The sequence below is a fragment of the Perognathus longimembris genome, chromosome 7 (assembly GCF_023159225.1).
Source record: "Perognathus longimembris pacificus isolate PPM17 chromosome 7, ASM2315922v1, whole genome shotgun sequence".
Lineage (NCBI taxonomy): Eukaryota > Metazoa > Chordata > Mammalia > Rodentia > Heteromyidae > Perognathus > Perognathus longimembris.
Window position 1 is genome coordinate 48,671,186 of NC_063167.1, and position 18,904 is coordinate 48,690,089.

The window sequence follows — 18,904 nt, forward strand, 5'->3', positions numbered from 1 at the left end:
CCCAAATGTCCTACCTCTATACACTATTACAGTGGAAGCTGGATGTTTACCAAGCTTATTTTGAGTCTACAGCAGTGTCAAATTGGAGACTGTGTGAGAGAGTTGTTTGCATTATGTTCCTCCTTTTTTTAAACCGAATGCTTTGCAAAATTTACATATTCCCCAATTTCCTCCATTTCCTCCTTCCCTCCCATCTTAGTGTATGCCAGGTATCTTCATGGGGTTGTCCACCAAGCTTCTATAGATATTTGAACTTTATTTAGATATTTGGAAGTGTCAGCATTCATCTGTATTTTGGTATTAAAATATTCTTGGGATTCTGTCTTACAGGATGGCCAATCTAATAAGGGGAAGGAATCCCCCCCAATACCAGAGAAGTCCTTGCAAAGAAGTTCGTGCAGCACTTCGGAAGAGGCCTGAAGAAGAGTGTAAGTATGTTTAATGGGATTAACTTTGTTTTAGGTGAGATTTTGGTGAGTAGCACAGTAAAATGAAAAGTTAACTTTTCATTATTCAGACAAATTTGAGGTATTCAGTATTTGGGGGATCTGAGCTAATCTTTACAAATTACTGATCTTTACAAATTATCATACCATACCTGAAAGCAAGTGCTTAGAACATTGATTTTCTAAGAGTATTCTAGAATACTAAGAAAATTCACTAAGATTTGGATCCCATGTTCAAATGAGAACACAGGAGGCTGTGAACATAGAAGGATAAACTTCATGTTTATTAACAATCCTGAGTCCTGGAGTAAAAAGAAAAATATGCAATATCCTAAATTCAATTTTCCCCATTTCCACTTGACTACAATTTTCTTTTAACATGACTATTTTTTAAAACTTAAGACTCTGAAAACCACAGCATTGTTAAAATATAAATATCTAAGTGTAAGTATAAGCCAATTGTGAAACTAAAGCGTTTAGTTACATTGAAGTTTAGGGGGAAAAAACCTTTATTATTATTATCTTTAAGTAGTTCTACAACTGTCAGTTTATAAGTAAAATACATCTCAATCAATGTTTGAAAAACTTTTGAAAGATGAATGGCATATATAAATGACACTAGAAAGTCACTTTGGCCCCTCCTCAAAGTAATAAATATTAGATTATGTGATTTTTATAGAACATACTTTAATATGTATAGTCTATAGCATATAATAGATTGGGGGACACTTGACATAATTTTCATGTTTTGCATATGTAAGATGACCTATGCAAATGGAATTTATATACAATTACTATCAGGGCTGGGAATATGGCCACTAGTGGCAAGAGTGCTTGCCTCATTCAATTCCCCAGGACCATATATATAGAAAACTGACAGAAGTGGCACTGTGGCTCAAGTGGCAGAGTGCTAGCCTTGAGCAAAAAGAAGCCAGGACAGTGCTCAGGCCCCAAGTTCAAGGCCCAGTACTGGCAAACAAAAGAAAAAAAAACATACAATTACTATCAGAGAACTAAATCATATTCTGTTGTAGAACAAATTTATTTAATTTTTTCCCTTTTGAAGGAACTTGCATTTTTTTAGGTAAAAGCTAATATAGAAGTTCCACTGAAATGATGCAGTATAGTAGACTTTTAAGATTATATTATCATTTTAAATTAGTTTAAGATACACTGCTCTAGGTAAAGACATTAAACCTGGACATACTCTAATCAAGTAAAGTGGCTTTGTTTTGTGTTATTATGAAGTCAATAGATAACCTTTGAGCTATATCATCTGTGCCATTCAGTATAGCGTTCATTGTTTCTTTAGTGGACTTTTGCCTCCTAATACTATGAATAATATCCAATTAAAACTAAAACTTGAAAATGAAGATATAGTTCGTGGATATTAAAATAAAAAGCATGTATAACCTGAAGGTTCTTGCATAAAAGTATCATGAGCTTTTAAATTAGGCTTATAGGAAACTTTGGAATTTCTCTCTTATGGCTTAATATATTCAGCCTAGTCTCTGTTAATACTTAGAAGGAACTCTAGTAGATAAATCTGTAGGTGTTTCTCATGGAGTTTCTGTTTAACATAAACTGAATCTTCATGGCTTTTCTGCTGACTTACACCATAAATTGGTCAACTGGGATTTATTGATGAAGTTCAACCTGACACTTGTTTCCACAAATAAAATTTTATTGAAGTGCAGATATCACCTGTTTATTCAGATATTGTATAGAAATACTTTCACACTGAGAAAAAAGATTTAAATACTTGTGACACAAACTGCAAGACCCACACAATCAAAAACATTTATCTGACTCTTTATAGGAAAATATTTTTTGCTGTTGTTATTGCTGTTTTGTTATTGCAAGAGCTTCTCACCATTGCATACCGACTGAACTTGAATTCAATTTATAATTGAAGCTGGTGTTAAACTTGCAATCCTCTTGTCTTAACCTCCATGCTAAGATTTCAGGCATGTACCACCAAGCCTGTCTAGGAAAAGATTTTCAAGCCCTGGCCTAAAGCAGTAGTTTTCAAATTAGGTAACCAACACCAGTCATATCATCTAAAAACTCATCAGAAATGGAAATTCAAGGTCTTAAATCCATACATACTGAATAAAAATCTATTAAGAAACCCTATGTGAAATTATGATGCCAACAAACTGAAGTTTGAAAATCACTATACTTAATGAAGTGTTTGACAGCAGATGATATAAACCATCATTTGGACAGAAGACTATACACAAATCTCATAGTTAAGGCTTACTGTTTTCTAATGTAAAATTTGTACATTAAGATATGTAATATGTGACTATAAAGGTAAGTATTATAACTGTTCTTTATATGATAAATCCTTAATTGAAATGAAAAATCTATCAATTGAAATGAAAAATCATTAGTGTAATAAGCAGAACCTGTCTTCTTACAGAGCTATGTAAAAATGACACCAACTTGTTTGCAATAGAAGCAGTTTATCATGAGAGTTGCAATTAACTTTATAACCATACAAAAGGGTTTATTCTCTAACATGACAATACAATTAAGTAGAGAACACTGGATACTTTTTAAAATCTGAGCCTTCATTAATATTTGTAAAAAATGAGGAAAACAATGAAGCACATCCTATACAATTGCTTTGAGAATTAAGAGAAATATTTACTGTTATTGTTATTTTAAATCAACACAATGATGAATTTGAAGACAATAAGGAATTTTTGTAGCAGAAATGGAGATCATTTCTGCATTGCAAATAATAAAAATAAAAAGCCACGTATGACAAGCTACAAATTACAAAGAATTAACATAAAGGTAATCACCTTTTAGTGATGTTAGATAGCAATTCCTATTAGATGGTATTTTATATAGCATATAAAATACTTATTTCCCTTTAATTCTATATATTCAGCATAAATATTTCCATTTAATTCATATATTCAAGATACCTTGTTCAATCCCCATGGCCAGCTATTAAGACTATATAGATCCTACAAATCTCTCATTTGGAATGTATCTTGGAAAATTTTGCAAAATAGCATAGTTCACACTGCTTTATACATGTCACAGTTTGTATTTATTTATAATATTTTTAATGTAAGATCAATATTAAGTCTCCAGACATAGCTCTTAGCTAACTGTTAAATATCAATTTCATCTCACTTTCTTGTATCTAGGTTAGCCAAGCAAGCCTCTGGAAAAAATTAATTAATTCTTATGAAATCAAATTATTAAACATAGTCAAATCATTCCTTATTTTAAAAATGTACATGAGGGGCTGGGGATATAGCCTAGTGACAAGAGTGCCTGCCTCGGATACTTGAGGCCCTAGGTTCGATTCCCCACACCACATATACAGAAAACGGCCAGAAGCGGCGCTGTGGCTCAAGTGGCAGAGTGCTAGCCTTGAGCGGGAAGAAGCCAGGGACCGTGCTCAAGCCCTGAGTCCAAGGCCTAGGACTGGCCAAAAAAAAAAAAAAAAATGTACATGAAAAAATAAGATGTTCTCAAAAACCACAGCTCCATTCAGCTAAGGTCCTCCATTCTTGCTCTATTTCCAAGCAATCTCCCTAAAGAGCCATCACTACTTGCTCCAGTTACTCACTTCCCACTCATTCACACAGGTCCAGTCTGGCTCCTACCCAGCCACTACCGAAACAGCTTTCACTGGGATCACCAATAACCTTTTTATATTGCTATAATAGTTTCTGTCACAGTGTAACAAACCATAAACTCAGCGGCTTAAAACATCACCACTATTATCTCACAGTTTCAGTGGGTCAGTTGTCCAGGCAAAAAAAAAATCCAGGCACAAGTTCTCTGCCTCCAGTTCTCACCAGGATGGACTCTCATCAGGAGCTGAACTGGGACAGGGATGGGAGAAATACACCCACCTATTGGCAGCATTTTTTCTCCCGTGTTTGCATGACAAAACTCTTCTCTTCCTTTTGCTGGTTGTCAACTGGCAGTTGTTAGCTTCTGGAGACCTTCAAGCTTTTCCTTGATTTATTAATATTTTGAATATGGCTCCTTCTCTACTCAGGAAGAAAGCCATGTCACTCTTTGAAGTACTTTTAGCTAGCTAAGCAAGAAGCACCCAAGATAATCTCAATTTTTTTACGAATTCAAGTTTGTCAGAAAGGGAACAAAATAACCCTCATCACCTTTGTCATACTTATTGGCTATTAGAAAGTCTGAGTCCAAGGAGATTGGGTTATGCATGGTTCAAACATCCCAGGGTGCAATGATAAACATGGCGATGGCCTTAGTAGTCTGCATACTATTCTAGAGTATTGCTGCAGTATAAATTTGTCTATGCATACTCAGCTACCCAAAGTATTTAGGGTAGTGAATGTAAGTAAGATAAGAGGAGATGGCACTTGGAGATCAAGAGTATGGACAACAGTATTATGGTGACATCTCAGCACACATTTTTCTATGTATCATTCTCATTTTCTCTCTCAGGGAATTTTACACTGTCATTATCTTGGGTTTTCTTTTAACTATTTATGAAACCTGACTCACTTTCTCTACAGCTGCCTTCCCTTCCAGGGCCAACTCCTCTTTTCTCCGACCTTAAGTAATTATTAGTCAGTTACCTTTTACAGGTGAAGGTACAAAAATTCAGACAGATAGAGTCATTTATATAATGGGCCATATCTAGTAAGTGCCTATGAAAATATATCCTAGGTTTGACTCCCAAACCTATCTACTTTTCCCAGTCCACGCTGTCTGCATGTAGTATTCTGTGTTCTTCATTTTACCTCATTAGGATTTGTTTTCTGTTTAGCTCTCAAATGTATTTTAATGCATTTATACATATGTGTGTATATATACATATGTAAATATATGTACATGTATATATGTAAATATGTTTATATGTGTATATGTATATATTTGTATGCATGCACATGTAAGTATATATTTTATATATTAAAATAAATATATAGTACATATGTATAAATCTATGGTATATGTATATAAACACACATATAACATTAAAATTATAAGTTAATGAATACTAACATTGTGTAACAATATCAAAGACACTAATTGATCATTTCTGCTCAGCTCTGTTTACATCTTTATTTAGATACATCCATTCCATGATACTGATCTTCACCATTCTTCCTTGCTTGAGGAAGAAGTGGTCAGTGACTTCTCATTTATTTAAACTAGAAAATATTATTAAATTCTGTTTTCAATTAGTGCATTATGTTGCAGTTATATAGCGTCGTAGCAATTTTAAAAAGTTCTCGGTTTAATTTTATCTGTACACTCAAAATTAAAAATAACATTTCAATTATTACTTTGTCATAATGTAATATTAAAGGGGAATTAAATCAGAATATCCGTGGTCTTCAGAAAATGAAAACTAAGAAAATGCAAACCTAGTACCCAGATGGAATATTTTAGGTATATTTCAATGGTTTTAGCATTCACAGTAATACTGAAAATTTAGGCAAAGAACTTAGCAAAGCAAGTTATAGCTTCTTAGATGTGGTCCAAATTCCTTCCCTATATTTTATTACAAACTCCCCCTAAAATGCTACATAGAATAGGAGTTTAGCAAGCCACTAGGATTATTTTCCCATCACCACTGGCCTAGCTAATCGATAATGATATAGTTTGAATTTCCATCAGACTTCCCCCAAAGTGCAAATATATCTGAGAAATGACTCTATTGAAATCATAAAACTCTTTGAAATGAAGGTGTTTTCAGATCACTGCTCTTCATAACCAGAAGGACCAAGATATTTCTGAATGGCTGAAGAGTAGAGAAAGCTGAAAAATGACATGAGATGACTGAAGAACAAATTTCATTGGCCACACATTTTGCCAAGGGTTGATCTTGTTATCTGATAAAGCGCTTTTAAAAATAAACTTTCACCCTTTCAACACAGTTTCTTTCATTTTAGTTCTTCCTTGTTCTCTCCATTCCTCCTTTAAGATATAGCCTCTGATCGATCTGCTTTTATTTCTTTTTATACTTATTTATTGTCAAAGTGATGTACAGAGAGGTTACAGTTTCATATGTTAGGCCTTGGGTACATTTTGTGTACTGTTTGTTACCTCCTCCCTTATTCCCCCCCCACCCTGTTCCTCTCCCCCCATGAGTTATTCAGTTGGATCACAGCAAATGGATTTGCAAGTATTGCTTTTGGAGTCGATTTGCTTTTCTTAACCGAGGGCATAGCCTCCAAGCTATCTGTTCCTGAGACACTGCATAGGACAATTAAGAAGATAATTCTTTCTACAGTTACCTCTGTGGTTTACATGTATATTTCCTCCCTGTCCGGTATAAACTGCTTAATGGGAAGTGGATACATTTTATTCATCTATCTATCTGTATTTTAATGCATGACATTAATTGGGCATTAAATCTACTGTCTAGAACCTAGGAGTCGTGCCTTTGTTCTTAAATAAAGAACTCTCCCTTCCATCCCGAAATTAAATTTGGCATGAAGTATTTACAGTGTCTGTGGGAATGGTCACTTAATATAGTTTCCTTTTTCCAAGAGACTTAAAACACTTTAGTCTTTTTGCAGCCTAGCAACTTGCAAAGCATAAAACTCAAGTTATCAGAGCTTGATTGCAGGGCCTTTGTTTTCCATGCAGTACTTTCAAATCTTTAGAATTTCCTCTTCCTCTCTGAGTAACAAAGAGGTACTGAATGTGCATTTGTCTATAAACTCTGAGGATTTTTAGCCTTGAAGCCCTGGTGTCTGTTGCCAGGTACATTGTTGTGGAACTGCTAAGGACCCTCCTTGTCATTGTTGGTCTCTTTCATCTGGAGAACTAACCTCAACCTGTTCTTAACCTAAAGCAACTGTGCATATTTCAGAAATGTGGGCCCCTAGGGACATGAGGAAGCTCCATGTCTGCTCTTTCAAGCAACTTGCTTTCCTCTGTAGGAAATTATTTTCTTCCACATCTTTGTCAGGGAAATGAGACAGGTTAGCAGTAGCATTTCTTATCTACGCATTGTTTTATGGCTTTTAGGGCTGGAGGGTCCTATATAAAATTGAAAAACTTTGGTTAAAATCAAATTTCAGGTGAGCAACAAATATGTTTTAGTGTAAGTATGTCCTGTGAAATATTTAGGACACTAAAACTTATTCATCTCTTATCTAACATTTAAACTTCACTAGGTATCATAATAGGACATGTGTGTGTGCATATGTATGTGTGTGTGTATAAAGAGAAAGAGATTTATTTTAAGGAATTGGCACACATAATTTTGGATACTGGCAAGCAGGATAGACTGGCAGACTTCCTGGGAAGATCCAGGAAAAAGCCACTGTTCACAATTCAAGTTAAAGGCTGCCTTACTAGCAGAATTCTTTCTTCCAGGAGAGCTCAATGTTCGCTAATGTCTTCAGCTGACTATACCCACCCACATTATGGAAGGCAATCTGTTCCACTGGAACAGGTCCACTGGAAGGTCTTCCACTGGAAGGTCCACTGATGTAAAACTTCTCCTTCAAAACTATCCCCAGAGAAACATTCTGAATAGAGATTGTCTATAAATTTATTATGTGTTTGTATGTACTAAATTTTTATTTACAAAATCTGCCCATACTGTTGTGAATGGAATATAATTTATTTTTTAGACTTTATTTTTTTCTTTTTTTAAAAAACAAATATTGTCAAACTGATGTACAGAGAGGTTACAGTTTCATACGTTAGGCATTGGATACATTTCTTGTACTGTTTGTTACCTCCTCCCTTATTCCCCCCTCCTCCCTCCTCCTTTCCCTTTCCCCCATGAGGTGTTCAGTTGATTTACACCAAACAGTTTTGCATGTATTGCTTTTGTAGTCGTTTGTCTTTTTACCCCATGCCTCTGGATTTTGGTATTCCCTTTCAGTTTCCTAGTTCTAATACCAGTATACACGGTTTCCAATGTACTCAAATAAGATACAGAGATAGTGCAGGTACAAACATAGGAAGGGGATACAAGAGGATCATCAATAATAGAAGCTACGGTTTCACATCGCATGTTGAAAGTAATTACAACAGTTATAGAACAGTTGTTTCCATAACATGAAATGTAGTTTAAATTGCTCAAATACTTGATCTCTTTCTTTAGCAGTGTGAAACCAGTCCTATTTACTAATATTTTTTTATTGTTCATTACTTTGGAACCTGCATATATTTTTGTAGTATATTTCCCTGAATGATGTCTTCTAAGGTATCTCTGAAATAAGAGATATAAAAATATTAAATTCTGTAGCTTCCATCTTGGATGATACCTTGCAGAAGGAAACTTCCTATAAAATCAGCATGAAATTCCAGCTTGTACTTGTTCTCTCACTGTTCTACCTGTGTTTTCCTACAAAATGAGTTGCAAATGATGCCTTATCTGGTTAGATCTTCCAAAATTCAAATTCCATAAATTTCTACTGTTCTCTTTAAGACAATGTAATACCTTTCTTCCTGCAAGTATGATTTTTTTTGTCACTCTGATACTTGCCTAAGAATGCTTTGAATAGTATTTGTTGAGTGTTTTTCTGTCTTCTCCCACTTACATTTATGCCAACTTTCCGGGTTCTTGGTCTAGTGCCTCTGTTCTTCAAGCTCTAGTTCCTCAACTGCTGTCATTCAAAATGTTTTATCTGTAGCTTTAAGAGACCACATTTTCAGTATTTCCCCTCATCCTGATCCTTTGGGGAATTCATTTCTGGCTGCTCTTTCAAATTTTGTTTCTCAGCTTCATTTAGATTTCCTTAGGCTCTGCATCTTCTGCTTTTCTCTTCTCCTTTTTAAATTACTTGGATCTTAGTCTGTCCATTTCTTTTTAATATCTGTTTTTTGCAGAGCATCAAGATCCCACTCTGTACTTCAAAGCTGACTAATCTAGCCCACAAAATTGATGGCTCTCTTAAGGAAATAGCTCTTTTACTCCAAAGTAAACAGTCAACTTATTTTATTATTTTTTATATTTCACTGCTTCTATGCCAAGAATAAAACTGAAGTATGCCTCACTTCACACCACTGTGATTCCATCTAGATACCTGATTCTAACTCTGTTTTGCTCCAAAAACAGGCTTCTAGTGTTTCTCTTCTTAGTCTGTAATATGCAACAATTCTAAGAACTTGTTTGTCTTTTGAAATGCCATCTAAGAAGAGGGCAGATTCTGTTCATCCTAAGAGCTTGCCATTACTATTCATTTGTTGGTTATTCAAAGTTTCCATTTATCCACAATGAGTGCTGTCTCTGATAGGCCACGGAGACCTTGCATGACAATGTGGTTCAAAACTTAGGACTTCAAACATCAGCCATTACATACTAAGGCAATTTGGAGCCGTATACTGATGATGAAGTCTTGTCTGCACCCAAACCACCTGTAGATTATGGAAAAAAACTCCCCTGACTACTCCATAGTCAAACACCTGCATAGCCTACTTGTTGAAACTAAAACCCATAGTCACATGCCCTGGTTCCATTCAAAACCCCTCCATGTATTGGGTAATTACAATCTACTTTTGTCTATTTATGGTTATTAGTGAGAAAACTAGCACTGAAGAATGTGGCTTAAGTGCATGAGTATAATGATCTTTCAAAAAATTAATACATCCAGTCTTGTCCTATGAGACAAAAAAAGCTGTGCAATTGAAACTTTGGAGAGCAAAATGACAGGTCTCTGGTAGAATCCTGAAAGAAGCAAGAGCCCTGAGGTTTGTAACTCTGCTCACATTTTTAGAATGTGACAGTTAGGTAAAACCTTCCATATTTGTATGAAAGAGAGAATAGGGCGAAGGTGGAAGAATAGGGGAAATCGAGGAAAGGCTGCTTGTGAAACCTAGAAATGAACAAGTCTTTCTCTTACAAGAACATTCCTGTGACACTTAGAACTGTCCACAGCTCTGAAAGAAGTTCCTAGAAACTCAGTCTGCAATGATAGGACTACAGACCATTATGCTGGATACTGTTCCAGCATGAAAAGTCAACCAACAGGTAAAACTTGCAAATAGAGGCTCTATAACTTCGTGAACTTGTCTATTTTATCATAAATGAATTCTCATCCCTCAATAGATTCATTTGCTTATGTCAGTCTCTCTGGAAGCTGACAAAAGTTGACACCTTGCCAGAATACATGATCCATAATGTCTTCTGAATCCTCTCTCCACAAAGACTCTGTCCTTCCCTAGGTGGAGAATTCCAATGAATCTCCGGTTACTATTTCTGCTTCCCAAGAACATGAAGAAAGCAGAAAAAAAAATTATAGCCCCCTTTTCTCTGCAAGCAGACTTGTTTACTTCTGCTCAAACATATTTCATGACATAATGGAGAGGCAAGTTTATTTTCCTTTCTCTTCAGCTTTAAAGGAGAATAATTTTCCCCTGCTCTGATGTTATTGGTTCATCCTGAAATAATAGGCAGCCCTGTGATTGCTTTAATTATCAAAACACAGCCTTGGGCTGGGAATATGGCCTAGTGGCAAGAGCGCTCGCCTCCTACACATGAAGCCCTCAGTTCGATTCCCCAACACCACATATATGGAAAACGGCCAGATGTGGCGCTGTGGATCAGGTGGCAGAGTGCTAGCCTTGGGCAGGAAGAAGCCAGGGACGGTGCTCAGACCCTGAGTCAAAGGCCCAGGACTGGCAAAAAAAAAAAAAAAAAAAAACACAAAACACAGCCTTGATTTTGTAATGAGACAATATTAGCTCAAAACACTGGCCAAAAATCCAAATGTAAGACTTTCCTTCCTTCAGTCCGCATCCCAACCGTAATTATCTGCTTGTCTGGCTTGACAAGAAAGTGTGGTCAGCTTTCTCATTGTGACCCTTCCATCTGAACCCTCAGACTGAAGAAGGAGCTGGAGAATCTTTAAGGTATGAAAGAAGCTCTTATTGGATTGAGGACTTTATTCTCCATGAGAGATGTTTCTGAGTTATTATTGTAAGCTACTTAGCATGGGCCAAGCTCTCAGGTTCTGTGAGTTCAATGGCAGGAATACATTACAAGATCTCTAAAGGACATTCCTCATGGAGGCATTCCTCATCAGGCTTAAAGTAAGATATGGTATTGCGCATCCTAGATTTCATGCCTGGTTGGGAAAGATATTCATGTATGACAATAAAACCTCCAAGGAAATCTCTCCACAATTCCCCTTCTCTGAACTCTTTGATCCTTTCTGAATTAATACTGGAACTGTCTGGGAGAATCCAAAAACTGCAAAATCTGAATGAGTGTCAGAGAGTCAGGAATAGTTTTGAATATAGAAATTCCAATGGACATAGCTATCTGCATTTTAACTACATCTTCTGTAATCATTAAATGTGTGACTCTGCCAACTTGTTAAATGTCTCTGTGATTTAGTTTTCTCCTTGGAAACATGGTATGGATTAATGATTGATATAAGTCATGCCCTTAGAATGACTCCTTACATGCAGTAAATGTAATTCTTAGTATTATTATTTCTTTGTAAATTCAACACACATTAGCTGGAAAAGCCTCATCCATCATTTCTTAATGCCTTATTTGAAATTTGCATTGGGACAACCTGCTATCGTTCTAAGTACTTCCAGTTTTTCTACTGTCTAGCAGAAACATATCAAGCTGGATCTTTTTGTGTCCCTCCCAAGCAGCAGGGGGCAGAAACCAGCGTAACTGGATTCCTTACTTCCTAGAATACCAGTACAAGCCTGGAGATAACTTAAAGCTTAGTAAAACACTCAACTCCTTCACTCCAGTCAAAGGCAGAGAAAGAAGGCAGTTAGAAAACCAATGCATTTCCAATATTCCAGACCCACTGGAGTAAATACTTACAAAAATACCACCCTATGTAGAAGCATTATTAGTTGAATATTACAATAACAATTTTTCTTTACTCAATTTCTAGCTGTGAAACCAAAGGCCCATGGCTATTCTTCTCTGGTGCTTGGTATATATAGATACATATGTCAATACTTGATATCTATTCACCAAATGAATTAGCTATTGAATAGCAGAGACATCTTCATTAAACATATATATGTATATACACACACATATTTATTTGTGTCTGTATGCATGTATATGTATGTATGTGTGTATATATATATATATACTTCCACATGTTCTTATGTACCATACTAAATAAAAAGAAAAATTATTAAGTTTATAGCATTTTGAAGCCAGCTACGTATTTATGAATTTATGTTCTTTGACAATTACTGATGGACCTATTAACAGCAAAACTCTGATTATGGAAGACTACTAGAATGTGTAAGGTCTTACAATCCAGAGATACATTGCTTCTTATTTGCAAAAGTCTGTAGTTTTATTAAGTTAATTTGAAGCATTTAACCAAAGCATGCTATTTTTACAAATAGGTCATATCTTTTCAAAATAATACACAGAGTATGTTTATACTCAGTGATTTAAAAAATGGTACCTCCAGTGTTTATAGAGGACAAAATTGAGATTCTGCTTTGCTCTTTCATTTGCACAAATGCTGTGCCCACACAATATAAGCCTCAGAGAGCCTCTGCATTCATGGTTTTTAAATTATGTTTGCAAGTTCCTTTATATTTTTATAATGGATGTCCTAAACCTAAGTATTATGTTTTATTTTGTGCATGTTTGAGCATCCCATAGTAAAGGATGTTGTCAAATGTGTTTTTATATAGCTCTCTCTCTCAATCTCTCTCTATATACATATGTGTATATATATGCATATATATATATATATATATATATATATATATATATATATATATACTTTTTGACTTTTGGAGCATTTGGCTGAATGTCCAAAGAGTGAATAATGTCACCTCTCCATTTATGGGTCACCACACACTATGTTTAATCAAGAACATAGCTTTGCTTATAGCACTTGACATGTCACATGCCCATCAGTTTCCTGTCAAGCAAGAGAGAACACGTTATAAACAGCACCCGTGCTTATTGCTCTCTTTGGGAGTCAAACATAACAGATGACAGTAAACATGACAAGTTTTGTGATCAGCACAGTTTTGCTGGCATGGTGTTATTAATAATACTTTGGCTAGACATTATTTCCATGGCAAAGCAATCTTTCTTGCCTTGTTAGCCACAAAATTATTTTTAAGCTTTTTGTAAGATATGTACTTTTTAATTTTTTTTCCTTCTTCCTTTGGCCAAACTCTCAACTAAAGTTATTATAAAATAAATCAGAAAAGTAGCGAATAAAAAGAATGAACCCCATTGAAGTCTAGCTTTTTAACTCTTGACACAGAGGTTATTTAGTAGAAACACAATATATACTGAGAGATACAATGAAGGAGAAAGATAGACATGTAAACTTAAAATTACAAGAAGAAAGTGTTGAAAACTAAGTGGGAATTGGATATAATATAATGGCAGCTGAGGATTTATTGTAGAGATCACTGATGAGATGTGAAATGTAGACAGTACCGTATTGTCGGTATAATATAATCTTTGCATAATTGTGCTTAATAGTCGCAATGACTTCTGTGTTTAAAAAAAATCAATAGTAGTCAGGATGAGGTGAGCAGTTTTATGTCCAGCCATTATCTGGATGTCTTTTCCTCCCCAAGGATCAATTGTAGTGTTTATTATATAACCATAGTGTATTTCTGGTATTATGAATTATCCACACTGTCATCAAGCAAAGTTCATGAGACACTTCTTCCCCAGATCACTAATACATCTTTCTAAAGTTCAGCCTTTAACTGTTAATATGCCTTAAAAGAAATTTAAAAAATGATTTTTGGGAATTTTACCTCTAAACATATTTCATATTTACCTTATTTTATCTTAAAAATGTCTTTCAATAAAATAAAAAAGTTTGTTTCAAGATATATAAATAAATATATATATTACATAAATATAAAGGGGCACATGGGCATTGCACCTTTGTGTTTTTCTCCTGAGTATCCTATTTTGTTCTCATGCATGTCATTTTTAATAAATTATTTAAAAATTTTTGTTTTTTTGAGGAGTCTATCTTTTTCTTTTTCAAATTTTTATTATCAGACTGATGTACAGAGAGGTTACAGATTCATACATTAGGCATTGGATACATTTCTTGTGCTGTTTGTTACCTTGTCCCTCAGACCCCCCTCCTTCCTCCCCCTTTCCCTTCCCCCCCCCCAAGGTGTTCAGTTCACTTACACCAAACAGTTTTGCAAGTATTGCTTTTGTAGTTGTTTGTCTTTTTTTTACCCTGTGTCTCTCAATTTTGGTATTCCCTTTCAATTTCCTAGTTGTAATACCAGTATACACGGTTTCCAATATACTCAGATAAGATTACAGAGATAGTGTAGGTACAACCACAGGAAGGTGATACAAGAACATCATCAATAATAGAAGCTACAGATACAGATGGGACGTTGAAAGTAGTTACCACTCTGATATAACAATTGTTTCCATAACATGGAGTTCATTTCACTTAGCATCATCTTATGTGTTCAAAAGCGTATAGCTATTGGGCTCTTGACAACATTGAGATTCCATCTCACCCCAGTAAGAATGTCACATATCAAGAAAACTAACAACAACAATTGTTGGAGGGGATGTGGCCAAAAGGGAACCCTACTTCATTGTTGGTGGGAATGTAAACTGGTTCAGCCACTCTGGCAAGCAGTATGGAGATTCCTCAGAAGGCTAAATATAGAACTCCCCTATGACCCAACAGCCCCACTTTTGGGTATCTATCCAAAAGACCACAAACAAAATCACAGTAATGCCACCAGCACAACAATGTTCATCGCAGCACAATTTGTCATAGTGAGAATCTGGAACCAACCCAGATGCCCCTCAGTAGACGAATGGATCAGGAAAATGGGGTACATATACACAATGGAATTTTATGCCTCTATCAGAAAGAATGACATTGCCCCATTTGTAAGGAAATGGAAGGACTTGGAAAAACTTATACTAAGTGAAGTGAGCCAGACCCAAAGAAACATGGACTCTATGGTCTCCCTTATTGGGAATAATTAGTACAGGTTTAAGAGTCTATCTTTTTTCCTTATGTATGGCATAGTCACATGCATATCTTCCAGGAGGTGGTGGGATGGGTACACAACTTGAAGGAAAATAAAGGTGAAAAATTGCAGCAGTGGAGCTTACTGGACACTGAGGAAAGTATACAACTCAGGAGTAGGGATGGGAGGGACTGGGAGAGAGCTCAGGAACAGAAGACACTGTACAAAACGATACGTACTCATTACCTTACTCATGGAAGGCAATCCCTCTGTATATCACCTTTATAATAACAATAATGTAAATTCATTATAAAAATAGTTTTTCAAAAATAAATCTCTCCTGACAATATCTTTTAAAATTATATGAAATTAAAAATCAGTTGCATTCACTAATTGTCTCATGTTTCAAAAATGTCTTCTTTTACTTTGTATTCTTTATTGTTATACTTTAGTGACAAACCTTTTTATTTTGGATCAAATTTTAAGTTTTGTATAACTTCACTTATTTATGCTAAGACTTTATTCTAAATGTTGGGAGTTGGGAAATGAGATTGAAGGTAATTTTGTCTTAAGCCCATAATACAATGGCTATTTTGTCAAAGTGCAGCATAAATTGACAGCCCTCTAAGATTTGTTGCAGGTTAAATATCCAAGCATCTATCTATTCTAACATAAAGCTCAAAATGCTGATCTTAGTCTTTCAATAGATTATGACTGTTACTTCAGATACACTTCCATAAATATGTCCATGTGGAGGTAGCATGTAAATAATGAACCTATATCAATTTCATTTTGAGCTTTACCAATTAGCATAACAATACTTCATAATAAGAAAACAACATTGGAAATGTCACTGTGGTTGAAAGTGGCAAAGAACTGGCTTTGAGCAAAAAAGCTCAGGTACAGTGCCCAGGCCCCAAATTAAAGCCCCATGACTGAAAACATAATTATACACAAAATTACAATTAGAATGATTGATGATGATGAAGGTAGATAGATGATAAATGAAAAATATAATCACACATCCAAATTAATCAATTTATTTTTATATAAATAATTTTTGAGACCAATAAAAACATTTGGTAAATACTCTGTAGAATGTTCTAGGTAACAAAATGCATAAATTAACAGCTTATATACCTTTAAGAATACTGAACCACAATGTCCTCCTTGATAATAAATCAGGAAATTTATCTATACTTTTAACTTGTTGCTGCTCTTCCAGAAATTAAATAGATGCACTCAGTACTAAGTTACAATAAGCACAGTAGTCTTATAAAATATCTTATTGTCTTATCTTCAATGCTTATATTTTTTCTAGCTTGTTTCTATTTTTTTTAATCTAGTACTTCTTTTGTTTCTTCAGTTGTTTGTTTGTTTGTTTGTTTGTGTCAGTCCTGGGCCTTGGACTCAGGGCCTGAGCACTGTCCCTGGCTTCTTTATGCTCATGCTAGCACTCTGCCACGTGAGCCACAGAGCCACTTCTGGCCATTTTCTATATATGTGGTGCTGGGGAATTGAACCCAGGGCTTCATGTATACCAAGCAAGCACTCTTGCCACTAGGCCATATTCCCAGCCCCTTCTTCAGGTTTGTTTTTTGTTTTTTTAAAGACATTAGGAAGAGAAAATACGATAGTGCCAAAATAAAATTCTTTTTTTTAATTTCTTTATTATCAGAATGAAGTACAGAAGGGTTACAGAGTCATACAAATTATCATCATATTGGTTCTGCACAGCTTTTACATTTCTGTGTGCTTCCATTTTCTCATCTGCTCAAAGTGAATTATGTCATTATGTCTCTGCCACTTTCTCGTAATTTTCTTTAGTGATCTTCAATGGCTGTACATGATAGCACATTATGGGTCTTGGAAATGTATAAATGATTCTTATCTTATAAAAGTTAAATTTTTAACAAAGTTAGTTTTTAATTTTTTGACAAGTTTGACAAAAAATGTACTCACTACATTATGTATACAACTGTAACCCCTCTGTATATTACCTTGACAATAAAATTGAATGACAAAACAACCCTACCCCACCAAAAAAATTAGCATGCAATGTTAAATGTTATGTTCAAAAATCTGATATATTTAGATAATCATGTTTGAGAATTCTTATCTGTAGGCTTTGTTAGAATTTTGTTTTCTTTATTAAATATAATATCCTTCTTATTTTTAAAATCCTTCTATAAAGTACTACAAAAGCTCCCTAAACACTCAAACCATGCTTGAATGTCTAATTAGTTAGACATATATACATAAATGTAGTAATTTCAAATTGCCTTGAGAACCAAATGAAATTTTCCTACATGATTCAACTAAAAAATCACAATTTAGAGATTAATGGCTTGCTTCATTTGGCATCACACACACACACACACACACACACACACACACACACACACACACACCCTCGTCTTAATATGCCAAGTTCTTCTGAATGTTAGAAGCACTTGAAATGCTATTTACCTGTTTTTTCCTGTGGAAACAAAGTAGCTTTCTTCACTATATCAGTTTTTCATTTGTCAACTTTTCAAAATCAAATAGACACTTTAACCCACTGCTTAGACAACCTTATCCATTGTAATCACAAACAGCTCCTAAATTTGAGTGTTTACAATACAAAAGGTCCATTTTTCATGAAAATTTACAGATTGTCTGCAATTTGTCCCTGAGCCACTGAGGCTCTTTGTTCTATAATCTAGAAGAGAATGGAACCCATGGCTGCATTCCACAGAGGGAGCAGAGCACAGCAGTAGACACTTCTCTGACACTTCTTTTTGGCTTGTGCTTCATTAGCCAGATGAGTCACTTGACCTAGCCAGTTCTACTGGGGCAGCTAGAACTCATTGTGAGGAAAGGGTATTTATAGAGATATCCTCCAAATACCTGTATTCAATGCTGCACATTGTACTATGCCCTCAGTCCAAAAGGAAAAAAGAAAATAGCTTCAGGCACAGTGGCTCATGCCTACAATCTCAGGTGATTTGGACGCAAGGATTATTGAAAATAACAGTAGTCTGTGTAAGTGTTAGTGAAATCAAACCTCAACAAATCATCCTGGACACTGTAGCCTGTAGCTGTAGTCCCAGCTACTCAAGAAACCCATATAGAAAAATCCCAGTCTGAGGCAGTCTTTGGGGAAAAACAGGAAATGCTACCCACTCCCAAAATCACTGACGTAAGAAGGACTGTAGGCTTAGCTCAAGTGGTAGAACCTACCCTCTGTCTACCAAACACAAGGACCTGAGTTTAGTTCATAGTACCATCTAAATCAAACAAGTCGTATCAAACAAGTTGTATGCTTAATTTCTGCCTTTAGTTTGCAGTCTAATTCTCAGCCTGCAGCCCTTTCAGTCATGTTTTGCTATATTACTGAATGCTAAATCCTTTTGAATTAGTTCTGCAGTCAAGCTAAAATGAGAGGCTTAAAATGCAAAAACATAAATGATAGTGTCTATACATTCTGCACAAATATAAGTCGGATTACACTGTTTCTTGTTCTTCCATTTTGTTTGTAGAGTTGTATGAATTTGCTTTGGAAG

General features: G+C 35.2%; 1 protein-coding gene across 2 annotated transcripts in view; it reads left to right on the top strand.

Annotated features, from left to right (window-relative positions):
- The first annotated feature begins 325 nt into the window (after nt 1-325).
- The window catches only part of Lrrc7 (leucine rich repeat containing 7), a 374,249-nt gene continuing 355,670 nt past the window's right edge, over nt 326-18,904 (top strand). For both annotated transcript variants that reach the window (XM_048349940.1, XM_048349941.1), the window contains exon 1: nt 326-428. In XM_048349940.1, the coding sequence (XP_048205897.1) occupies nt 332-428 (97 nt within the window). In that variant the 5' untranslated portion in view covers nt 326-331. The remainder of the gene's footprint in view (nt 429-18,904) is intronic.